Below are 23,152 nucleotides of genomic sequence, written 5' to 3' on the forward strand. Positions count from 1 at the left end.
CACCTGAGCTACACCAGTGTCCTATATGTTAGTGATGATGATCGCATTCAAGCTTCAGGAATGTTTTGCTTCTACTTTTCTGCTTTCCGAAGAACTCAGTCATTGCCAAGCCTCCACCCCAGCTGCAGGATCTTGAGCTCTGGCCTAATTAACCGATCCGCTGTGGAAATTGCTTATTAACAATGAAGGCCAATGTAACTTTTTTTAATCATCGATTTTTTTTTTTTTAAATCTTGGCAGAGCACTATGTTATGAATACCGTAGCGCAACCTTCAGGATCTTGTTAATTGTCATAAGCTAATGAGGGGGGATTACTGGGGAAGGTTTTCTTCCAGGACTCAGAGCCCTGTGAGTCCAGTAATGTGATTAGGAAGTTGGCCTGCTCATGCCAGTGCTGGGAAGGATGCCTGACTGACGGCTGCGATTGATTGGCACCGGTGGTGATGCCAGGGGCATGGTTTTGTAGGGGAAGGGTGGTTATCTCTGCCAATGTCCACTTGGATATCATTGGGAAGGCAGGAGATGAGCATTCACGGATGCCTTTTAACATCTCTGGACAGAAGATAAGAAATGGAGTGATATTTGACTGCTGGGCAAAGCAGGGCAGCACTGGGAGAGGGAAAGAGGGAGAAAGAAGGATACGAAGGAGGAGGAGGGAGAGGAGGAGGAGGAGGAGGGGGAAAAGTGGGAGGAGCAGAAGAAGAATTCTGAGTATGTTTTTCAGGATAGGCTCAGGTATGGTGTTGGAACAAAGGACCCAACATCTCAATGGCTTAAAACAACAAGGGTTTATTTCTTGCTCACGGTACATATCCATCGAGGGTCAGCAGGGCTCTCTGCTCCACGTTGTCCTCAGTCTGGGACCCAGGCTGATGGAACCTCCACCATCTGGAACACCATTATGGGAGGGAAAGAGAAAGAGTGGTGAATCATGCACTGGCTTTTAAAGAGCCCACCCGGAATTGACCCATCTCACTTCTACTCGAATTTCATTGGCCAAGGAAGTCAGGTGCCATGCTTACTCACAATCAGTGGGAAGCACAATCCTACCACACGCCCAGCAGGAGGACCACTGGAAAGTTTGTGAACAGCCTGCGTATCTGCCTCTCAGAAGATCCCAGGATTCTGGGTCTGGAAAGGATCTGTACTAATTGGGGTTCTTTGGGTTACAAAAATAGAAGGTAAAACTCAAACTACTTAAACCAAAGGGAATTTATTGCCTCACAAACACAAAAAATCCCCTGGTAGCTCTGTCTGTCTTCAGGCAAAGCTTAATCCAAGGGCTCAAAGTCTTGAAGGTCTGGTCTCTTTCCACCACTCAGCTCTGTCCCCTTCCATGTGGGCTCTGCTCTCAGGTTTCATCGTCCCAGGGTTCAAGTTCAATGGGAAAGGAAGGCCTCTACCTCTCTTCAACTTTAATAACATCTCAGATCGCAGTCTTTCTGCACCAAACGGGGTCATGTGCACATTCCTGAACCAATCACTGTATCCAGGGGCAGAGACCGTTGGTCAGGCCTAAATAATATGTCCCGCCTGAGAATCAGAATTGAATTAACTTCATCCAACCCATATGGGTCCAGGAGCAAGGAGAGATGGTTCCTGAGAAAAATTAAGGAGACTGGCCCAGAATAAGTGTCCAAAAAAAATGCACAAATAAAATCACACGTCTACTACAGGATGCAGAGGTGCTCCAACCCGGTGGTCTTCCACGTGTTGTTTTGTAAACATGCTTCAGGGGCTGCCTGCAAAGCCTATGAGAGGGTCCCTGCACTCGCCCATCTCCCTTCCCATGTGGGCAATTGTGCTTTTCTTGTTGTATATATTAGGATTCCATGTGCAATTTTTTGGAACCAAAAAAAAAAAAAATTGAGATCCTCTACTCTTAAAAAGTAGGGGGTGGGGAAGTGAAACATCACTGTGCTTTGATCCCATGTCCTCATTTTACAAACGTTGAGGCTGATATTCAGAAAGAAGTAGACATCTATCTCTTCATGTCTCATTGGCTAGAATTGATCACATGATCACCTGGCAGCAAGGAAGGCTGAGAAAGTGAGCATCTATCTGGCCAAGGGGAATGGAAGTATCTCAGCTGGCCTGGACATAAATGGTTCATCCCCTCAGTCTGGGTACGTTGCCATCCCAAACCAAGTTGGGGTTCCTTTATGAAAAAAAGAAGGAAGGCAATGGCCCCCCAAGAGCTGTTAGCCCTGGTGGTAGGAATCAGATCTCACGGAAAGTTCCTGAAGACCAGGACTGGGCCTTATGCCTTTGTTTATCCCCCTCCTGGCCTATAAAAATGTGCCTGCCGTGACCTCCTTCAACCCTCACAACAATCCTACGAGACACCGAAGCATACATTGACTTTTGAAATGTCCACTTTTGAAATGGACTCTTGTCACCATGACGGTGTCCCATTTTACAGATAGAGAAACTGAACCTCAGAGGCGAACTAAGTTCCCAAGGTCACATGACTGGCAAATTGTGCTTATCCCTTACTTTATGCCTCTAGCACAGCGAGGGGCAGAGACCGAGGGAGGAGGGAGCTGTTACCGCGCACAGACCTTTTACTACTATGGCGGCGCTGACTGTAGAAAGGACAAGAGAGAGAGTGACGACCTGGGCCTGCCAGGCAGAGGGAATAGCATGTGTGACAGCCAGAGACAAAATAGTGCATAGAAATGGCACAGGGTCACAGGTGTAGCGCACGGAGCTTGAAGAAGCGTCGTGCTTTGGAGTTTGGGCCTTGCATGAGGGCAGCAGCGAGCCATGAAGTATTGCAGGGAGGGGAATGCCGTCGGTCTTCAGGGGGAACATCGGCTCAGTGCGGGGAGCAGGACTCGTGCTGGGGCGTCACCGAGGAGGTGAGAAATGACAGTGGGTCTCAGGGATGGCGGGAGGAACGAAGGGTAGTGGGGATTGAGGAGGTTGAACCCACCAAATCTCATCCAGATTTGGTCATTGGGGGGGGGGGGCATTTTGGAGAAGATGGGAAGGGCTGAGACTGAGTCTCAGGTTTCTAGATGGGGGTGTCATTGGCTGAGGCGGGCGGGGGAGGGAGGGCTTGGAGGGACAGGAACCCAGATAGTGTGGTCCCCCAGCCCGCTCTTCATCCCAACGTGCTCCAAATCCCTGGATCGGCGTTCCATAGGGAAGCGTCAGGACTCGTGACTGGGCCGGGGCTACCGAGGAAACCCAGATGGAAGTGAGGAACTGCCCTCGTTGGGTGTGGGTGCCTGGAGGGCCCAAGCATTCACGCGGCCGGCTCCACCCCCACGAAGAGCACGGAGGTGACTCTTCCTCCTGGTTCCTCGCCCCCCTGCCTCAGAGCCGCACAGGCCTTCGTCCTCCCTCCCACCCGAGGTGCGACTCCCGGGCCCTCAGGTTCCCCTGAGCACTGGCTACCCGGGTTCTCGAGGTGGATTCTGATAGAACCCGGCGTGTCCGTTCTTACGTCCTTATCCTGTGTCCTCAGAGCATCCATCCCCTGGATGCTCTCGCCCCCATGACTCTGAAGCTAGGACTCTGGGCCTGGTACGCTCTGGTTTACACTCTTTGTAGAGTCGACAGAGATACGTGATTTAAACGCTTGGTCAACTCATCTAGAACTCAGTGTGGGGGAATGAAATGCTCAATTGGTTTCGATAAAGAAGAGGAGAAAGCAAGGCCTGCCCTCCCGGCTTGAAGACACACTGCGAAGCCCTCGTAAGACAAATGGTATGACACAGGCTCAAGCCAAGTGGACCACGAGAGCTCAGAACCAGATCTATGTGCATATGGAACCACCCAATGCCAAGAAACATCTTGGTTCCAGTCCTTAAGCGGGGCCACTCAAGATGTCACCAGTGACCATACTGGCTCTGCAGGGATGCTAGAATGAATGAGCAACCCCTACAGCACTCCACAGACATGCTCCCCGGACTCGGATACCATCATCGTTACTTTACTGTGGCGAAACGGAGGCTCTGGGAGGTTAAGCCACTCACCCAAGGTGACGAAGCTGGTACGGGGCAGAGGTGCGATGCCAACCCAGCTCCACTGACCCCAGAGCCTGGCACTCTGCTGTTCCTTCCTCAGCAGCAGCCCCCACGGAGAGAAAGCAGGGTGAGCACGAGCCATTGAGAAAGCCCTAGAAGCCTCTAGAAGCACTCGAGTCAATCTCAGAACTGTGAAGGGATTTAGACAGTGTGATTGGGATGGGCGGCTCTGAGGCCGAAGAACCAGCCTGGAAAAGGGCTTGGGGAGTGACTGTTTAGCCAGTGTGACCCCGCAAAATGCCCATGAAGGGTTCTGGGAGACGGGGTCACATCGGAGAGTGGGGTCAGGCAGATGAAGAGCTTCCAATGACACAGGGAGGAATTGGGACTTGAATCGTGTTGAAGTTCAGCTCTGGTTTTGTCATTCTCCGGCTCTACAACCTCCCCTAGCTCCCCCGGCCTCTGTCTCCTGGCTGATGAGCTAAGAGAATGAGGATGGGAAGGTGCAGGGAGAGCCTGGAGACGGGGAGGCCTGTGAGGGGGCCGATGTCACAGCCTCAGAGGGAGGCGACTAGGGCCGGGAGGGGAGGGGAGGAAGAGCGTGCACTCCGGGGCAGGGTTTTATGAGATGCACCCACCACACCCCACCTGCATCTGACTCCTCTCACTGCTTCCCTGCAGCATCAGATAACATTTCAAGCTCAGAACATGGCCAGTACCTTCACCTACTCGCTGTAGAATTGAGCCATGAATAGCCAGAAAAACAGCAAACGCCTAAAGCAGCAAAGAGCAGCCAGGAACTCCCCCCGGCTCCATCGAGGCCCGGAAAATGAGAGTCAGACATTCCCAGGTTCATATCCCACTCTGACACCTACTTACACAAGTAAACCGTTCAGTGCCTCCGTTTTCTCATCTGTAAAATGAGAATAATAGGAGCACCTCCTCCATAGGTTGGATGGAGCTCTCCCGAGATCATGTATGTAAACCTTTAGTACAATAACTGGCATCTCCTAAGAGCTCAATAAGGTAGCTATTATTATGGACAACAAAAACAATTATTTAGTTAATATGTTAACCCTTGAACGGATGTTATTAGCAGCTGTTAGCAAAGGTGTGGGAATTCTCAAACATCATTTATTTTACCCCCAAGGTGGAGACATGAGCCTTATGACTCAGAAATATCGGATGAAACAAATTTCATCCCATGCAATTTGAGAAGTTACGAGTTGTCGTTCCTCCTGCTATGGAGATTGCTAATTATAAATTGATAGAGAGGTAGATGGACAGATAGCAGATCATGAAAGCTAAACATAGTTTCCCTGTTTGAAGTACTGATGGCTATTTGGAAGGAAGGAAGGAAGGGAGGAAGGAAGGAAGGAAGGAAGGAAGGAAGGAAGGAAGGAAGGAAGGAAGGAGGGAAGGAAGGAAGGAAAAAAACCTGTCCTCCCTCCACAAGCCCCTGCTTGTGTGACAGAAGTCCATGGTATCGCCGCTAGGAGTTTTCATTACTCAGCAGATTTGGGAATGAGTGATTGATGTAATTAAAGTTATTGGTAAAGAAAGACTCAGTTACCAAGGAACAGATGAGTCAGCAGAAAGTTTAAGTAATGAAATAATGTTCCCAGGAATGGTTCTTAAAATAAGCTTTATTTATTTTATTTTTTTTTTAAAAAAACTCTAGGCATCTTAACCATTGCTGGTCAGCAAAAAGATATAGTTAAGGACTGGGGGGAAACACGCTACACGATGCTGGAAATTCTCAGAGGGTGTCCTTTGAGATAAGATGAAACCCTATTTATTGAGGAATCATGGTAAGAGCTTACATTGATGGAGAGGGAACCAGTGCTTTGGTGAGCTTGGCTTCCATGATCTCCTTTCACCCTCACCCTCTGGGGTAGATACTGTTGTTTTCCTGTTTTATAGACAAGGACACTGACTTTCAGAGAGGCTGAGCTCACCTTCTCCATCACCTCAGGTCCCGGGCCCTCTGTACATTTCTCCATCATTGAATGTCTTACTAATACACTCAAGATAACGGAGTACAGTCAGGATTTGACCTTCCCTTTGTCTGCCCCCAGAGCTGTTTCAAAATGCATATTCCTTTTTTTTTTAATACATTTGTGGGGTTTTTTGAAATATATTTTTACTGATTTCACAGAGAGAGGAAGAGGGAGAGAGAGAGACAGAAACATCCATGATGAGAGAGAATCATGGACCAGCTGCCTCCTGCAAGTCCCCCCTTGGGAATCGAGCCCATAACCCGGGCATGGACCCTTGTCCGGAATCGAACCTGGGACCTTTCAGTTCGCAGGCCGACGCTCTATCCACTGGGCCAAACCGGCGAGGGCTCAACATGCATATTCTCACGGGAAGATACAAAGGACATTGCCTGGGGGTCCAGGCGTTTGTTCTCATTCCCACCAACGTGTATTGAAGATGCAGGGCGCTCCAGGCCTTGGGCTCTGTGTTGGTCTGTGAAGACGACTGGAGCAGCGAGCCGGGCAGGAGGGTCAGCTGCCCTCTGTCCACAGGTGACACAGGCTCCGAGGAGAGCAGGGGAGGGAGGAGGTGGAAGAACTCTCAGGAGGATATGGACGTGAGGGGCGGCTGCGTGGAAGGCAGGGGATGGAGAGGTCTGCGTGTTTCCAAGCCCTTCCCCTGGCAGTGAAGGAAGGCGGCGACAGAAGCAGATCTGGCGGGGAGGCGAGAGGAGGAATTGAGAGGGACTTGACTTCGGTTTGGGGCATTTTGAGTGAGAGTTGCTGGCGGTCCTGCCCGCTGGCGACTGACTTCAGCTAGTGGGCTGTGTGGCCTGGAGCAGGGCTGAGAGCTGGCGCTGGATGCCCAGCCCAGCCAGGTGTGCTGTAGGGCCACCGACAGGCACGGCACGCCTTCGGGGGCAGATGGGGGAGGTGCGACCCCATCAGCAAGCTCTGCTGAAGGCCCTCATCCAGGGAGAAAAGAGAAGGGCAAGGGGTGGGTGGGAGTAGGGGCTGACTTTGGGTGACATTACAGCCAGGAACCCAACAGCCTCCCACTTACTGGCACTAAAGGAAGTTAGCCTGGCCCGGCTGGTGTGGCTCAGCGATTGAGCACGGACCCATGAACCAAGAAGTCATGGGCTCGATTCTCAGTCTGGGCACATGCCCAGGTTGCCAGCTCGATCCCTAGTAGGGGGCATGCAGCCCATTCAGCGATGTTTCTATCTCTCTATCCCTCTCTCCTTTCCTCTCTCTAAAGTGAAAGAAAGAAAGAAAGAAAGAAAGAAAGGAAGGAAGGAAGGAAGGAAGGAAGGAAGGAAGGAAGGAAGGAAGGAAGGGAGAAAGAAAGAAAGAAAGAAAGAAAGAAAGAAAGAAAGAAAGAAAGAAAGAAAGAAAGAAAGAAAGAAAGAAAGAAAAAGAAAAACAGCCCGGCTGGCATGGCTCAGTGGTTGAGCATCCATCTATGAACCAGGAGGTCACGGTTTGATTCCCGTCAAGGGCACGTGCCTGGGTTGCAGGCTCGATCCCCAGTGTAGGGCGTGCAGGAGGCAGCCGCTCAATGATTCTCTCTCATCCTTGATGTTTCTCTCTCTCCCTCTCCATTCCTCTCTGAAATCAATAAATAGTATATATTTAAAAGCAGTAAAAGAAACATATTTTTTTTTTTAAAAAAAAGAAAGTTACCTGTGTCCCTGTGGGTGGCTTCAGGAAGGAGGGGAGTGGGATGGGAACCTCCCACCTGTGAGCCTCTGAAGAAAGGATGTTGGGGAAGGCTGGGGCAGGAGATAGCATTCGCCCCTCAAGCCCACCAACCCTTCTCCACACTTTGCTCAGAGCTGGGGACCCCAGCCCCCTCCCCTTCCCCCACAGGGGAAAGGACAGGGGCCCGAGTCCTTTGTGGGGTCAAAGAGCAGCTTAGGTTGTGAACCTTGGCCTCTTACCCCCAAGGGTGACCCACAGACATGAAAAGGGGGCTTGGACCTCGTAGAGCCAGACCAGGGGGACGGAGGAACAACAGCACCGCAGGTTTGTGAGGTGCTCCTGCCCCGCCCTCCACCCCGAAGCATGCCCTGTGACGGGGGTTAGCGTGCAAAGGCTTATGAAGAAGGGGACAGCGCAGGGAGCAGGCTGGAGCAGGGAGGCACCATCCCCCCCCCCCCCGCCCCCGGCTCTGTCACCCACCAGCTGTGTGATCAGCAGCAAGTCGCTCCACCTTCCGGCGCCTCAGTTTCCACATGTGGGAAATGAGCAGTTACTGTTTGCCGAAAGGTGGTCAGCGCAGCTCTGGCGGGACATGCGATGACGTCGGGTGGGGAGTGAAGAGGCGCCCATGTGGCCCCTTGAGCTGTGAGGGCAGCCCGCGCCGCAGGGGGCATGGGGCTGGGAGACATTCCGGCACAGGCAGAGGTGCTGAGAGGTGCCCGTCGCCCTCAAAGCCCAGGGGGCCAAGGACTTCCTCCACTTCATTTGTTGTTGTTGTTTTTAATAATTGTCTTCTGTCCGTGCGAAGCGATACTGGTTTCTCCGTTACAGTAGCAGCATACATATTTTCTTTTTTCAGAATAAGTAAGTGGTGACCAAATTTGAAGGAAATGACTGCAAATGGTAGTTTCAACGGTCGAAGGCTAAGATAAGGGTCTGGAGGGTGGGGTTCAGATGAGTCCATTTCGAGGGGCCCTGACCAAAGGGAGGGCCCTGTCCTTGCGTTCTCTGGTTCCTGGGAGGCTTCCCAGACAGCCCTGCATCTGCTAGGACCTGTCAGCCATTTCCCAGATTAAAAGGGAAAATTAAAAAAAAAAAAAAAAAGAGTAAGAAAGAAAAAATAAAAACTGGACAGAAAAACAATTCCACCAACCAAAATACACCAGGCCGACGATCTTTCTACCACACTCTTCATGGAGCGAAGAGGTGGTGTTTATTCCAAATGAGCCCTTTTCTCTAAGTTGCCACTAATCCACTCTCCTCTGTCATCCAGGAAAAGCAGTCCCCGACAGCCAGGGAACATCTGCACGGAGGAGTCTTTGGAAAAAAAAAAAGAGCCGCCGGGTTTGGATTTAGATGCTGGCTACAAATAGAGGGCACACAAAACTAACAAACAAACAAAAAAAAACCTTGCGGTTTGGATCTAAAAAAACAAAGCCTCAGAAATGACAACCGGGTGGTTAGTCTGATGTCAGACCGCATTAGCTGGGAAGGTGTCTGGGGCTCGGGAGCTGGGAGGGTATGCGGAATCGAGAGCTAACAGATGTCTCACTCTGCTTGAAAGATGTCAGGATGCTGTTCTGAAGGGCCTGTGGGTTCCCTGGGGGACAAAGCCACTGAGACTTTTACAGAAAACGTGCCCGAGCTGACGACCATAGAGACAACACAAGCAGTCAAGGAGGGGATTGAGGAGGAAAAAAACAGTCAGACCGAGACACAGAAAAAAGAAAGAAAGGAAGGAAAGAAATTCAAATAAATGCATGAAAGCCCCATCATGCAGGAACTCGCCTCCAACTCAACTCTCTGTTTGCTAGGAGTTGCTCTGCAAAGTGATGGACCAAGGAACATGCAATGTTGCTTGCAATTATGTGAGATCATTGTGGGCAGGCCGGGAATCAACCTCCAACAGGAGAAATGAGCAAATCTTTTCGGGGAGCAATTATTTAGGGAAGGACACCCCCCACCCCCCAGGGCGACAGCCCCTGCTCTTCCTTGCCATTGACTGTCTGGGAGATGGGGCACCTGCCTGGCGTCGCCCTCATCTGCACTTTGCACACGGAGGCCTGCGGAGGCGGCCCTGCCCCAGCGGCCCACAGGAGGGCTAAGATGTTTCTCAGCCCGGCCTAAAAATATCTCCCTTGACAGCCTGTCAAGGTGTCGGAGGTGCCACCATTATAAATTCATTCTTCTCTGTTAAGGCGTTTTGTTCCCAGGAGTTCTGTTAAAATAGAGATATCCCGGAGAACTTAGATTGGGCGAGGCAGAGGGAGAGAGCCGGGGGGGTCAGGAGACCTGGGTTTGCAATGGGGCTCGGCCTCTCAGCTCCAGGTGTGGGCTTGGGCAGGTCACTGGCACTTCCCCAAGCTCAGTTTCTCCACGGAGAACAAAAGGAACGAGAAAGACGCGTATAAAGGAGAGGTGGCCGTGGTCAGAGAGCTCTGAGGCCTCCGGTTTCCGGAGGGAGGATGTGTTTGCTGTAGGGTTTGCACTGTCTGACATCTCAGCGAGCACCAGTCACCCTTACACCGCTAGGTGCTCAGGCCCACAGCCTCAGAGGCCTCCAGGATACCCCTCCTCTCGTCCTGCACACCCAACCCATCAGCAAAGCCTGCTGACTCTACCTTCCAAACACAGCTCAACTCTGACCGCTGCTGCCCACCTCTCTGGCTACCTCCCTGGTCCGAGGCAGCATCACCTGCCCCTGGGTTCTCTCCATCATCCTTGGAACTGGTCCCTGCTTCTGCTCTTACCCTCCAAAAGTCTTAGCGCCTCACACTTGACTTTAAACCATACGTTCGATCCTGACACTCCTCTTAAAACTCTCCATCTCTTCTTCTCTCTCATCATAAAACCCAAAGATCTCCCCGGGCCGGTGTGGTTCCGTGGTTGAGTATCAACCTATGAACCAGGAGGCCACGGTTCAATTTGTGGTTGGGGCACATGCCAGGGTTGCAGGCTCAATCCTCACTGGGAGGGGGGGGGGGGGCGGCGGCGTATGGGAGGCAGCCAATGGATGATTCTCTCTCATCATTGATGCCTCTCTCTCTCTCTCTCTCTCTCTCTCTCTCTCTCTCTCTGAAATCAATAAAAACATATTAAAAAATAAAGATCTCACCAGGACCAAACAGGACCTACAACGCTGCCTGGGCCGTATCCCCTCCCACAAACGTCTCCTTGCTGCGGTCTGAACCTGCTCCCACCTCAGGACCTTTGCCCATGCTATTCCTTCACCCTTCCCAGACAGCCCTCACAGAATGAGCACACTCCCTTCTGAGTCCTGACCCTCCTTCATCTTCCTCCCAGCACTGATCACCTGGACCTCAAGGACAAGCCATTATCACACTCATTTGTTGGCCTTCCATCTCTCCTCTAAAATGTCAGCTTCGGGGCAGGCTGGGCGGGGCAGGGACTTTGTTTTGTTTATCTCCTCATCCTGGGCACCTAGAACCCTGCGCCTGGGATATCACAGATGCTCGATCGGTGTCCGTTGGAGTCAGGGAAAGGAGCAGTTTCGGTGGAACTGCGCTAAATGGAGGCCAGCCTCAGCATTCCACTGGAGAGGCCAATCCACAGGATTTCCTGTGCTCTGTGTCCTCAGAGCAGCCTGTGCAAGGGAGTCGCAGGTAGAGCGATTGTTGGGAGATCTGGGCAGGCCTGTGAGGGGAGAAGGGAGAGGAGGGAGGGAGGCAGGTAGGTAAATAATCCCAGCTAAATGTATCCGTTCATAAGGCTGCAGGTACTTGACCGGAGGAAGTAGCTAAAAGGCCCTTGTGGACCGATTTCAAAAGACAGGAGCCTGCAGACAAAGGGTGGGTTATAAGTAGGAGGAGCTCTGAATTGTCCTGGAGACGAACCTGAAATTCAACCCTATCCCAAGTCAGGTCCAGCCGGCTCCCCAAAGTTCAACCCTGATCAGGTCACACTCCTGTCTCGCTGCCTTTCCAGGCTCCCCAGTGTACCCCCCAGACCAAGCCCCGGGGAGGGGTGCGTGGCCAGAGGAGGTGGGGGAGAGGAGGGAAGTGCTGAGGAACATCAGCCATTCTGGCAGGGTCCTCCCCAAGTCAGGACCCAGAGGCTCTGTCCCCCCCCCCTGGCCCCCAGGCTTTGGCTAGGGTCTCCATGAAGTGACATTTAGGACAGCACAGCCCTAATCACTGTACTGGACAACGATAGGCCACCCACTAGAATCCTCACAAAACCAGGGCCCCTTTTTCAGAGGAAGCCACTGAGGTTCAGAGGGGTTATTTGATCTAAGACATACAGTGTTTTAAGTTGCAGAGGGAGGACTGAGCCACCAAGGGCCAAACCAGTAAGCCACAACCCATGTCTCCATCTCCACATTGTCTGGGCTGCCCTGGTCACACTCGGAGTCCTGTTTCCTATGAGACTGAGGCCCCCAAAGAGGCCACCGACCTCCCCTCAGCCTCCCCACCCCCCACTCACCCACTCTGGGCCTGCAACCTCAGGAGCCCTGGTCTCCCCCAGGCTGAACAGCCAGCCTGCAGGGGGCGATGGTGGCTCAGCTAGAACCTGGAGCCCCAATCCGAATCCGGGCGGCCAGTAGAAAGCAGCTAAAGTCCAGGAAAGCGCCCAGGGCCCTGGTCGGTTCTAGGGAAAACCCCGTGGGCGCTCGGCCCCGGGAGGCCGAACCCCAGTTGTGCGGAGCGCCGCCTCCAGGCCACCGGTGCGAACCCCCCCGGGCTCGCCAGCCCTTGTTTGATGAGCGGCGGCCATAAATTCATTAATCATCATTTTATGCCTCATCAAGCCCCCTCCAAGCCCCTCCATGGGAGTTACACAAATTAGCTCCTGAAAAGACAGTAATTTCAGTTTAGCGAGGTAAGTGCTTTCTGATGGGCTCGGCGCACAGCGCTCTCCTGACAAGCCAATCCATCAGCGCCTGGGCGACGGGGCGCGGCCCGGCCGCCCTGCCCAGCCCGGCTGCACCGGCCCCGCCTGGCCCCGCCCCGCCCGCCTCGGGGGCTACTGGGCGAGGGTCTCCGCCGAGGGTGCCCCCTGGGCCCGGCTCCTCTGCACCCATCCTCGGGCTGTTCCGTCGGGCCTCTGGCCCTCGCCCACACCACCTTCCGCCCCAGCTCGTCTGAGCAGAAGAGAAACTTTTCGGGAAAACCGAGGCCCCAAATCCGGGGACGAACTTGAGGGTGGCGGGGCCGGACGCGCAGGCGCTCAAGTTCCCAACTCCATCCCCCTCGGGGAAGAGCGCCTCAGGCAGCCCTTTCTCCTCCCAACGCCTGTAAGTTGGGGTTCTCCGACACCTGGAAACCACACGGAAGGGCTGTGTGTGCTGCGCGCGTTCAGGATCGGGGGAAGGGCCCCATGCATGGTCTCCAGCCCTTTCCCAAAGCAATCTCAGGCCCCAAAGGAGGGCCATCTGGGAACAGGGAAGGGTCCTTCTGTTTGCAGGGCGGTTCCCCAGGCACCCGAGGGATAGAAAAAAATGCCACCTGGGGTGGAAGGCGCCGCCTGGGGCCTTCCAGGAGTGGGCCCGGCCGGGGTGGCTCCTGCGTGGGGAGTTGGGTGAGAAAGGAGGGGAACCGGCCCGAGAATGTGGTTAGGGGTGAGGTGCTTGCAAGCGCCGTCGCACTTTTCCCCGTCCTGGTGCCCAGCAGGTCCCGCGGGGATCTCCCGGGCGGGCAGGGCACGGGCCAAGCAGGTCGAGGAGGGCCCGCAGCTGCAGCCGAGCGGATGGCCAGGAGCTGCAGCGCCGCGCCGCGCCTTCGTTGGCCTCCCCTCCACGCGGCGCCGCACGCCTGCCTCGGAAAACAAGTTAGCAAACCGGGAGCCGTTTATCTCTTTTATCTGGGGGCCTGATCCAATTAAATAAGCGCGCATTTACATGTGCATCCATCAGGCGGGAGCGCGGGGAGCCGGGGGTTTGCTGGGAGCAAAAAGCAGATCGCACCGGGAAAGTGTTGTCTGCGCCCGCCGGGCTCCTGGGGCGCTGAAAGCGAGCGCGGCCTGGCCGACGACCTTGGGGATCTAGGACTCGGGCCTGCGGTCGCCAGGAGGCCGCAGACTCCAATAGCCCCGAGGGACAGGCCAGAGCCAGGGGTGCAGCCAGAGCTGGAGCATGGCCTCAGAGGCCAGCCCCTGATAGTCCACAACCTAGGCCACGCCTTGTGCCCGGGACCCAAGTCGCATTTCGCGCTCAAACGAAAAGGAGACCCGCTCCCGCCGGGCCACAGAGGGAGACCCGCGGGGTGGGGCTGGGGACAGTCCCGCGGCCTTCGCTAGTCTGGGGCCGTGTGCAGGCGGCCAGGTGCTAGTCAGGCCCGATTTTGGTGTGACTCCTGTTTGGTGGCCGGTGGCCCAGTGGCGAGTGATGCGAAGAGCCGAGCAGAAGGCGCGTCCGCGTTTTCCCCCCCAATATCCCTGCAGGGAGCGGGGGTAGGGGGGACAGTTGATTCTACCCGTTAGCGCTTTGGGAGGGGCGCTGGGGGACGCCCACAGAAGCACCTCCCGCCTTGCCACGTCGACCTCATTCAAGGTTCTTCCGAAATAGGAGGGGCTGACGCATTGGAGGGCAAGTTTGTTTTGTTTTTCCTTTTCCTACCTACAGAGGTCCAACCCACAGTCCAAAAGTCAGAACAGGCCTGAGGGGCAAGGTTGCACGGTCGACCTCAGATATGCCGAACCGCAAATTAGACAAAACTGTGCGGGGTCCAGAGCCCGGGCCAGCAGGACCTCCAGTGCAGGCACCTGAAGGGGCGTGGGAGCCCCGGAACCCCGACCGGCCAGGATGCGCACAGCCCCAGCCCCCACCCTCCGGCTATGTCAGCCGCGGGCCTATTTCTTAGCTTCCTGAAGGTTTTCCAGACTGTGCCTGATTCACGGTGGGAATCTGTAGCATGAAAATAGTTCTAGTCGCAGGTCCTGCTCTCCAAATCCCCAATGTTAAGTGGGTCCTGGGTCCCGGGCAGAAGCGAATGAGGTGGTGGAGCGGTTAACCTTTGGCCCGCTTGGGGTTCAGAGCTAAGGCACAGCTGTGGGTGCGGGGGAAAGAGCCTGGCCTCGCCTAATTCCTCCTCCGCTAACCGCGCGGCGCCCGGGAACCGGTAGGCGGCGCCCTTTCTAAGCTGCATCCGCGCCCGGCTCTCTCCCGGGAGCGCAATCACACTCCTTTCACTTCGGGCGCTTTGCTGAGCGCGCTTCCAGGCTTCTGCCGAGCTGGCGGCTAGTTGCGGGGGGCGGGGGGCGGTGGAGGGGGGCGGAGGGGGAAAGGTGCGCTGAAGGCCACCGCCTGTTTGGAAACCGTGCGCGCGCGACGACCCCCTGCCCGCTCCCGCCTCCCGCGCCCCAAGACTCGCGCACTTCATGGGGAATGAGCGGCTCCGCGCGCTCTGCAAACTAGGAGGCCTCGATGCAGGCCCCGCACCCAGACCAGGGAACAGTTCGGGCCCTGGCACCGCGAGGCGAGGCGGCCCCCCTCCACAGCCTCTCCTCAGTGCCCTCTTAGGCGTCCTCGGGGGTGGACTGGGCTGTTCGCTCCTCATCGCCAAGTCCCAGGAAAGGATTCCTCCCGGCACCGAGGGATAAAGGAAGGAACTCACCCCGTCCCCCGTGGGGCGCTGCCTCTGGGGGCGCGGACTGCATAGACCCAACTCAGTGATCCCATGGTTTCTATCACCAGGGATCCAGGGCCTCCTGGTTCCTAAGTGCAGCGGAGCGCAGGTGGCAAATGCCCTCCCAGCCCCAGCACGGAGGTGTCCTAGCCGCGGCCTCGCTCCACTTCCGCGCCCCAGCCCAGGCCTGCGAGCTAACCCCATCCCAGGCTGGCACTCGCCGGAAGTCCTCCCTCGCCTCCGAGGCGCATTGCATCGCCTCCGGCTCGGCCCAAGACGCGGCCCAGTGGAGGCTTGAGGACCCTGCAGACATGCAGCTACTTCTGGGATTCAACGCCGAGGCATTTTCTAAATGCCCAAACCTCCATCTGGCCGGCAGGCCCCCCCCCCCCCCCCAAGCTGGAAGGACTCCAGACACCCAAGAAACCACTGGCCACCGAAAACCCAGCTCCGCAAAGGAGAAACCCCTAATTTTATTCAAGACGAAGTACGCAAAGAAAACCGTAGACCCTGCAGGGGCCAAGGGCGGGAGGGATGCGGGGAGCAGGCAGCGACTCCGGCACCAGCCTTCTAGCCCCCGGTGGTTTGGCTCCCCAGCCTGGGGGCTCCCCGAGCGGAACCCCGTTGAGGAGAAACGCGGAGGGGCTCCCCAGTGTGCGGTTCCCGTTCCCAGGGAGCCCCGCAACCAGACTTGGGGAGGCCCGCGCCCGCCATTTCCATATTCCTGGGGACACAGGCAGGCCTGCGATTTTCTCTTGAAAAACCATTGGGCAGGGTGTCGGGCCAGGGCTCCCCAAACCCTGCAGCGCTGAGGTCGCCCTGAAACTCTCTCTCTTCAGAGGAGAGGACCGGCCTATTCTTCTGACTTTTTCAGAAGACAAGGTGACTCCTGGGGCTGCATAATCAACAGGGCGAAAAAGCTGATTGTGAGCCGGGCTGCAGGGGGCGGGGGGGGGGGGGAGGGGGCTGGGGCGCGAGGGGGGTAGGGCCCGTCATCTCTGGAATTCAATTGTTTAAAAAAATCATTTATAATTAAAGGGACAAAATAAAAATACGATCGCCTCATGCATATTTAATCACTCGCACTTCCAGCTTTGAAACCATTTTCCCTGCGTGAATTTTCTCGCTAATTTAAAATCTGAAGTCGACCGCTGTTCCAGGGAAGGGGGGGAGGGAGGGGAACACATCTGGACAAAGCTTTCAAACTCGTTTAAATTAGGAAAAGCTAACAGCGCTCCGTGGCTGCTTAAAAAACAACAGCAATAACAATATCAACAAAAACAAAAACAAAAAAACCCAGCAAAAATCAAAACTCCGATGCAAGTTTGGGGTGTGTTTAAAAAAGCAAGTAGGGATAAAGTAAGCTTGAGTCGCAATGCAAATCAGTGCACCTTGATTTAGCCTAATGAAGCCGGTGTTATGTGCAAACACATTCTCTCTACACTCAGGCAAGAGTTTAATAGAGCAAATTAATTCCTCTCCCTGGAGTTGTTTGTTTTTTTTCCCCCCCAGTAAACCCTCCCCTTTCCCTGACCGCCGAAAATTTCCCACGAAGTTAAAACTCGCCCGCGGTTCCGCACGTCCGCGCGCAAAATGGAGACGCGAGCACCGACCGCGGGAGGGCCTGGGGCGCAGGGCCGCGTCCCCTTTTCACTTGGGATGGAGACGCATCCCGACCTTTCACACGTCGAGGTGAAATATGCGGGATTCAGACGAGACTGTAACAACCTCAAAACTGCTTCTGTAGCTACTCGAACTCTTGAGTCGGAGATAGAAACGTGCTAAAGCGATGACAAGCCCGTTGGCGTGCATAGAGGCATCGCTATCGGGGCGCATTTCCTCCAACTTTTGAAGGCCCCTGGAACAAAACGGGGCCCGCTGCAGGGGTGAGGGCGGGGGCGGCGAGGGTTCTCCAGATCCGTTCGGGGTCCTCACTCTTCCCTCAAGCCCCTGTGGCGCCCCCTCCCCCCCCACTTCCGCCCACTCTCCAATCTCCCACCCTGCAAAGTGCAGGCTTGAAATTCAGGACAAGTGTGACACCTACCTGTGAAAGGGGGGAACCGTGCCCTCGCCGGCCCCGCGGCCCCAGCCCCGAGACTGCGCTGGGACTCTACTGAGCCACCTACCCTCCGCGCCATCAAAAAGAGGACATTTACTAATTTGATCAAACCCCAGGAAGGGATCAATGCCCAATTTGGAAGGGGTAACACAGACAAGAGATTTGGGAGGGCCTTCTCCCTGGCACCCCCTAATGCTTCCCGCCCGCAGTAGCCCGCAGCACCTTTGAAATAGTAATAACGGCTAAATCCGGCATAAAATCGAACTCATTAGCAAAGTTCACCAGCTGATTGCTTTGCATAAAACACGACACTGATTGGAAGTAATCAGGTTAAGCGACGGAGCTCTGGCTGGTGCGTGTCTCTAGCTGACTTTGCCGTCCTCTCTCCCTTCTGGGCATACACTTGGGTCTCTCTCCTCCTCCCTCCAGGGTCCAATCTCCCCAGGCAGCCCCGCATCAGTGATCCAAACCTGCCTTGGGCAGGGCCAGGCTCCCCAGGGCTTGCAGCCTGCGATGAAACCCTGGCACCCCGAGGTTCTATGGACACTTGCCCTCCCCACTTGGGAAAAAAAGTTGCAGTTTGCACCTTGTGTCCAAGGCGGTGGACAGTGTATTGAGGCTTCTAAAAAGTCATTGAGGCTCTGATTATGTTAAAATCTCTTTTAATTAAATACTTTGCATTTTACAAAGGCGGCTGCAGTTTCTTTTTACTTTTTAAATCTAAGAGTATAACCTGATTCCTTTCTGTAATAATACTTTAGCTCATACCCAGAAAAAAAATCAATAGGTGTAAAAAAAAATTAAATTAAACTTGTATTTTTAAACTATGAAACAGTTTTTTTGGGGGGGGGTGGGACACAAATGTATATACTTATATTACAAAAAACCATTAGATGCCTGTATAGGTGTCTTAATTTCATAATTTACTTCAAAGATATTGAATTATCAATTTAAATACAAAATGCTACATTAAATATACAGAATAAGATTTAATACAAATCCTTATTTTAACTTTCCGGTGGGTTAAGACATTTGTGTGTGTGTGTGTGTGTGTGTGTGTGTGTGTGTGCGCGCGCGTGTGGAGATGTTTACATTTTTATGTCATCCATCTCCATCAACTATAAACTTTTTAATAGGAGGGGTAATTTTTTCTCTCTTGTTGATGGAAAAATAACTGCCAAGGCCATGTGTTTGTTTTTTGTTTTTTTAAATAAATTAGGAAAGTCCGGACCGACGCAGCCCGCGTTAAATGTCGTTAAATGTCGGACATACCTTTCTTCAATTCATAGGGAGAGTCTTTGCACAGGTCTAGCTGGGACTGGCTCCGCAATATTTTCGGATCTTTAGCCAAAGCGTCCACGCGATTCAACACCGTCTGGTTTAATCCATTGAAATGCGAGCCCGGACCGGTCGTGGGGCCTGGCCCGGGCCCAGGGTGACCGTGAAGGTGTCCGAAGGAGCCATAGTTCGTGTAGCCCGGATAGAAGGGCGCCGTGTAGTAAAGAGGCCGGGACAGGACCGTCCCGCCCGGGAAGGGACACTGCGCCGAGGGCGAGCGTGACGGTGCAGGGGCCGGCGAGGCGCGGCTGCCTCCGAGAGCCTGCGCAGCGATGGGCCCGGCGCAAGGTGGGCATGGAGAGCTCTCGCTCCCGCCTCCCCCGTCCTTGACCTTGTCCGAGGATGTGGCAATCTCGGCCAGAGACCACAGTTTGGGCTTGGCGAGCACCGCCTGGGGCGGCGGCGGCGGCGGGGAGTGGATGACCGAGGGCCCGCTGGGGCCGGGCGGCAGTTCCCCGGTGGCTGGATGTGGGCCTGGCGCCGGGGCGCCCGAAGGGTAGTGAGGACCCTGGTCCTCGGCCAGCCGCGCCCCCGGGGAGGGCCCGCCGGTGCGCGTGGGCCCGGGCAGCAAGTCGAGGCGGCCCTCGGAGGGCGGCTCCTTAAAATCCGAGTCGCTGAGGCTGCCCTCGGTCTCCTTGCCGGCGGGGGTGGGCGGCCCCTGCAGCCTCTCGCAGCCCGCAGCCGCTTTGGGCTCCGCTCCTCCTGCGGGCGAAACCCAGGTCGTGAGCCGCCTAGAGGCCTCCGGGCAGGGGGAGGGGGGGGCACGTCCCAGCCCGCAAAGCCAAGTCTCCCACCCAACCTCCTGGCCCTGGGCGCCCCTTCTCCGCACGTCCCCCCTCCCGCCCTTTCCAGGCTCTTACTCTCACTCCGCACACCCCTTCCCGCGCGCACCAACCTGCTTCGGGGCCCGCGGGGTCGCCCTTGTCCTCTGGCTTCTGCGGCTCGTCCTCGTCGTTCTTCTCCAGGTCGATGTTCTCCTCCTCCTCCTCGTCCTCGCTCCGGTTCCTCGGGGTCCAAGTCATCTTGTTCTCCTTCTTGAGGCGCCGGCGCGCGTTGGCGAACCAGGTGGACACCTGGGTGAGGGTCATCTTGGTGATGATGGCCAGCATGATCTTCTCGCCCTTGGTGGGGTAGGGGTTCTTGCGGTGCTCGTTGAGCCAGGCCTTGAGCGTGGCGGTGGCGTCCCGCGTGGCGTTCTTGCGGTACGCGGGGTCCCCGTAAGGGTAGGAGCCCAGGGGCGCCGCGTAGGGATGGTACCCCAAGGAGCCCGCCATGCCCGGCGTGTGGTCGTAGGGAGAACCCTGCAGGCAACAGGCAGAAAGAAGAAGGTGAGAGTGGGCCACGGTCCCCACTGCCACCGGGGCGACAGGAGTACACTGTCCCCGCGCCCCGGGGTCTGCAGGGCGGCGAGGCCCAAACTCTGGCTTCCGCTGGTGGGCGCAGAGCTAAGGGCAACCCCTCCCCCTCCTCGGAACGCAGCGGGAGCGCCGACTCCCCAGTCCGGCTCTTAGTGGGCCTTGGAAGCCATCCTGGCCTAGGCCCGAACCCTGTGGGGCCCCGGGTGCCCGGTCACGTTGGTCCCGGGTGTGCGGATCCGACCACCGCGGTCGGGCCCTCCACCCCGAGAGGTCCGGGCAGCGGCGGCGACTCCTCGCTCCCAGCCCGGGTGGCTGCGCTCTAGGCGCCAGGCAGGAGAGAGCAAGGGGAGGGAAGGCATTTTCCCCTCCCGAGAAAGACGAAGGAAAAGCCGCGGCTGGCGCGGCACTCCGCCCCTCCAAAAACGTTCCCCAAACCGGAGCCGCGGCGCTTTTCCAGAAAGTGCACCCGGCCGAGAAATCCCGGATGCACCGCAGCTCGGCCGACTTCTCAGAAATCTAATACCTCCCAATCGGATTGCGGAGATAGGATTACGGATTTGCAACATTTCGGAGGACTAATTAAAGGCGAAGCCAAACACATTTACATCAACTTGGCACGCTTCTGCTCAGATTCCGGGTTTATTTCTTTGGAACTAGTTTCCCAAAATTGCAAAACTTAAAAAAATTAAAAAAAAATACAAATCGCAGGGCGGCCTGGAGCTCACGTTTGAACCAGATGCTGCTCTTTAATTGCAGCGACCTCTCCTCCCCAGACCCTTTCCGCCAGCTCAGCGGTCCGAGCCAGACACGGCTCCCCTCTCCCCGCAACTCCGGAGCCGGAGGCCCGGGGAAGCCGGAGGAGACAATCGCCCAAGTTGGCTGGGGCCGCGAGGCTGGGCGGGGGCGGCCCGCGGGGGGCGCTGAGGCCCTCGTCCCCGCAGCCCCCGCCCGCCCCCGGCCGCCCTCGCCCGCCGCGGCCCCTGCTCACTCACCACGTACGAAGAGAAGGCGGCCGCGGCGGCCGCGGCGGGGTCGGCGCCGTACTGGAGGTGCGAGTTGTAGCCCGGCGAGGGCGCCGTGAAGGCGGTGGAGCCGGCGTAGGGTGAGAACGCGGAGCCCGACGACGAGCGGCCGAGCTCATCCGTGCGGGGCCCCGAGATGACGCTGGTGCTGTACGCGGGGCACGAGTAGAGCGCCAGCGAGGCGGACGGCTGGTACAAGTAGCCCTGCGGGTAGGACATGGCCACGCACGGGCATGGGGCGCGCCGCGCCGCGGCCGCCAACGAGCCGGCGGCGCCCTGCGAGGGCGAGCGGGCAGGCACCTGGCCTCCGGCTGCCCCGGGCCGTCGCTCCCCGGGCCCCGGCTCCCGAGCTCCGGCTCGAAGCACCTCCCCGGTGGCTTCCCGCGCGCCTCCGACTGCGACCGCCGAGCCCGCTCCGGTGCGCGCCTCTCTCGGCCCGGCTGGGTTTCTCCCCCTCCCTTGCTGCTTTCTCTTTTTCCCCCTCTCTCTTTGCACTGGGGGGCTCTGCTTTTGGCTTCGCAAAGGTCCTGCCAAGATGCTAAGTTGGAAATTGAGGATTCTGACGCCTTGTGCGCGCCCGAAGCTCCTCCTTCCCGGGGTGTAGTCGGTGGTTGGACTGGCAGGAGCCTCTGGGCGGCCGCAGCCAACCCGGCCGCCAGGCGCGCCTCGCCCTCTCCCTCTTCCTCCCCGGCTCCCTCTCTCGCTCGTTGGCGCTCCCCTCGCCCCTCCCTCGCGCCCGCCTCTCCACCGCTGCCCTCCTCTCCACCCTCCTCTTTTTCTGCCCCCTCCCTTCCCCCACCTCCCCCCTCCTCTCTCTTAGACTCTCGAGCGCCAGCCCCAGGATGACAATCACATCCCAGGCGCGCCGATCTCTTCCAACTTTCCTCTTCGACTAAGTCCGGGTGGAGCGGCGAATCCGAAGCTCCGCAGGCCCTGGTGGCGGGCCTGGCTGCCCCGAAGTACCTTAAAGAGACCTCGGCGGAGGAGGGCGCGGCGGCGAAGGCTCGGCTCTCTCCCCGCCACTGTAAATCTCGGAGTTAGCGGATTTCTCGGTTCGCCGCCCCGCCGCCCCTAGCTTCTCCCACCAGGCAGGGGACCCGAGAAAGAGCTGAAGTTTCGGAATGGAGGTCCCTGGGAGAAGTGCCACCAGCGCCCTGGTCTGGGGCGTAGGGAGTCCGGGACACTGTCCCTCTCCGCCAGCAGCAGCAGGTGGGCAAGAGACGGGCCTTGGGCATCTGCAAGCATTAGAGCCGCTCTTACTTCCACCAACTCCCTGCCAGATTTCGAGGGAGAAAGAAGACACTGGGGACCTGGGACGGAGGGGGGTAGCCTTTCTCTAGAGGGGAGGCAGCGAGCTAGAGCTGCCAGACTGAGAAGCAGCCCCACCGGAGCGGGTCTCCGGACCCCACTCCTCCTCCCCTTCTGTTCCGAGCCTCGCTGCTTCGTTCTGGGCGCTTTCCACCCGCAGCTCGCCTTGCCGAGGCCGGCGTTGCGGTGGTGGAGGGTGAGGGTCCCCTTCCCCTTCGAACGCGCTCGCACCCCCGCCCAGGCTCCACTGTAAACACTCCACAGAGCAGTGCCCAACCCCACGACTGTTTGTTCAGCGAGGCGCTGGCAGGGCAAACACACACAACTGAGTCACAGGCAGAGCCCTTGCCCACCGCGGCCACGCAGTCAGAGTGCAAAACAGACTCTGCGGGTCTCTCCACCCCGCGCCGCCACGAGCCGCAGACGCACTGGACGTCGGGGACAGACAGGGGCGCTGGTGAACCAGGACCGGGGCCGGCACACGGGTGGGCACTCCGCTGGCGCTCACTATAGCGGGGAATGTGTGCGCTTTTATTAATGGGGTCACACGCCAGCCGCAGCACGACTGGACACAAAGTGTCCCGCGATGACTTTGACCGGCGAGATACACTTAGATCCTGAGCTGCGCCGGCCCCTGGCACCCGAGCTCTGGTGCGCGACAACGCGCACGCGCGCCGACTCCTCCCCCTCCGTCGGCTTCCCAGGCTCCGCCCCTCCAGCGGCTATTCTCGGGGACCCTTGCGATCCCCGCGGCCCCGTCTCTCCCTGCCGTCACCTCTAATTGGACGCCGGCCTGCACCGACTCCGTCCCCCCCAGGTCCTGGGCC

At 56.7% G+C, this 23,152-nt stretch overlaps 1 protein-coding gene across 2 annotated transcripts; it reads right to left on the bottom strand.

Moving 5' to 3' along the window:
- Window positions 1-769: 769 nt before the first annotated feature.
- On the bottom strand, window positions 770-21,715 carry IRX5 (iroquois homeobox 5). 2 transcript variants are annotated; one of them, XM_059668023.1, is made up of 4 exons: window positions 20,988-21,715; window positions 19,533-19,938; window positions 18,572-19,339; window positions 770-888 (listed from the first exon to the last, which is right to left on the bottom strand). In XM_059668023.1, the coding sequence occupies exons 1-4, from the start codon at window positions 21,234-21,236 to the stop codon at window positions 824-826; spliced, it is 1,488 nt and encodes a 495-aa protein (XP_059524006.1). In that variant the 5' UTR covers window positions 21,237-21,715; the 3' UTR covers window positions 770-823. The 2 variants fall into 2 exon arrangements, with proteins under 2 accessions (XP_059524006.1, XP_059524007.1); XM_059668024.1 differs by lacking the exon at window positions 770-888 and having other exon boundaries at window positions 17,945-19,339; window positions 20,988-21,714.
- Window positions 21,716-23,152: the final 1,437 nt, after the last annotated feature.

This window comes from Myotis daubentonii, chromosome 15 (assembly GCF_963259705.1).
Source record: "Myotis daubentonii chromosome 15, mMyoDau2.1, whole genome shotgun sequence".
NCBI classification, from domain to species: Eukaryota; Metazoa; Chordata; class Mammalia; order Chiroptera; family Vespertilionidae; genus Myotis; species Myotis daubentonii.

What these genes read in the sequence shown, in the direction of transcription:
- IRX5 (XM_059668023.1), bottom strand. Translation starts at nt 21,236, where the DNA reads ATGTCCTACCCGCAGGGCTACTTGTACCAGCCGTCCGCCTCGCTGGCG. An exon ending in CCCCGCGGGCCCCGAAGCAG is followed by an intron (nt 19,340 to 19,532) that starts GTTGGTGCGCGC and finishes TTTCGCCCGCAG; the next exon opens with GAGGAGCGGAGCCCAAAGCG. An exon ending in TCCCTATGAATTGAAGAAAG is followed by an intron (nt 889 to 18,571) that starts GTATGTCCGACA and finishes ATGGTGTTCCAG; the next exon opens with ATGGTGGAGGTTCCATCAGC.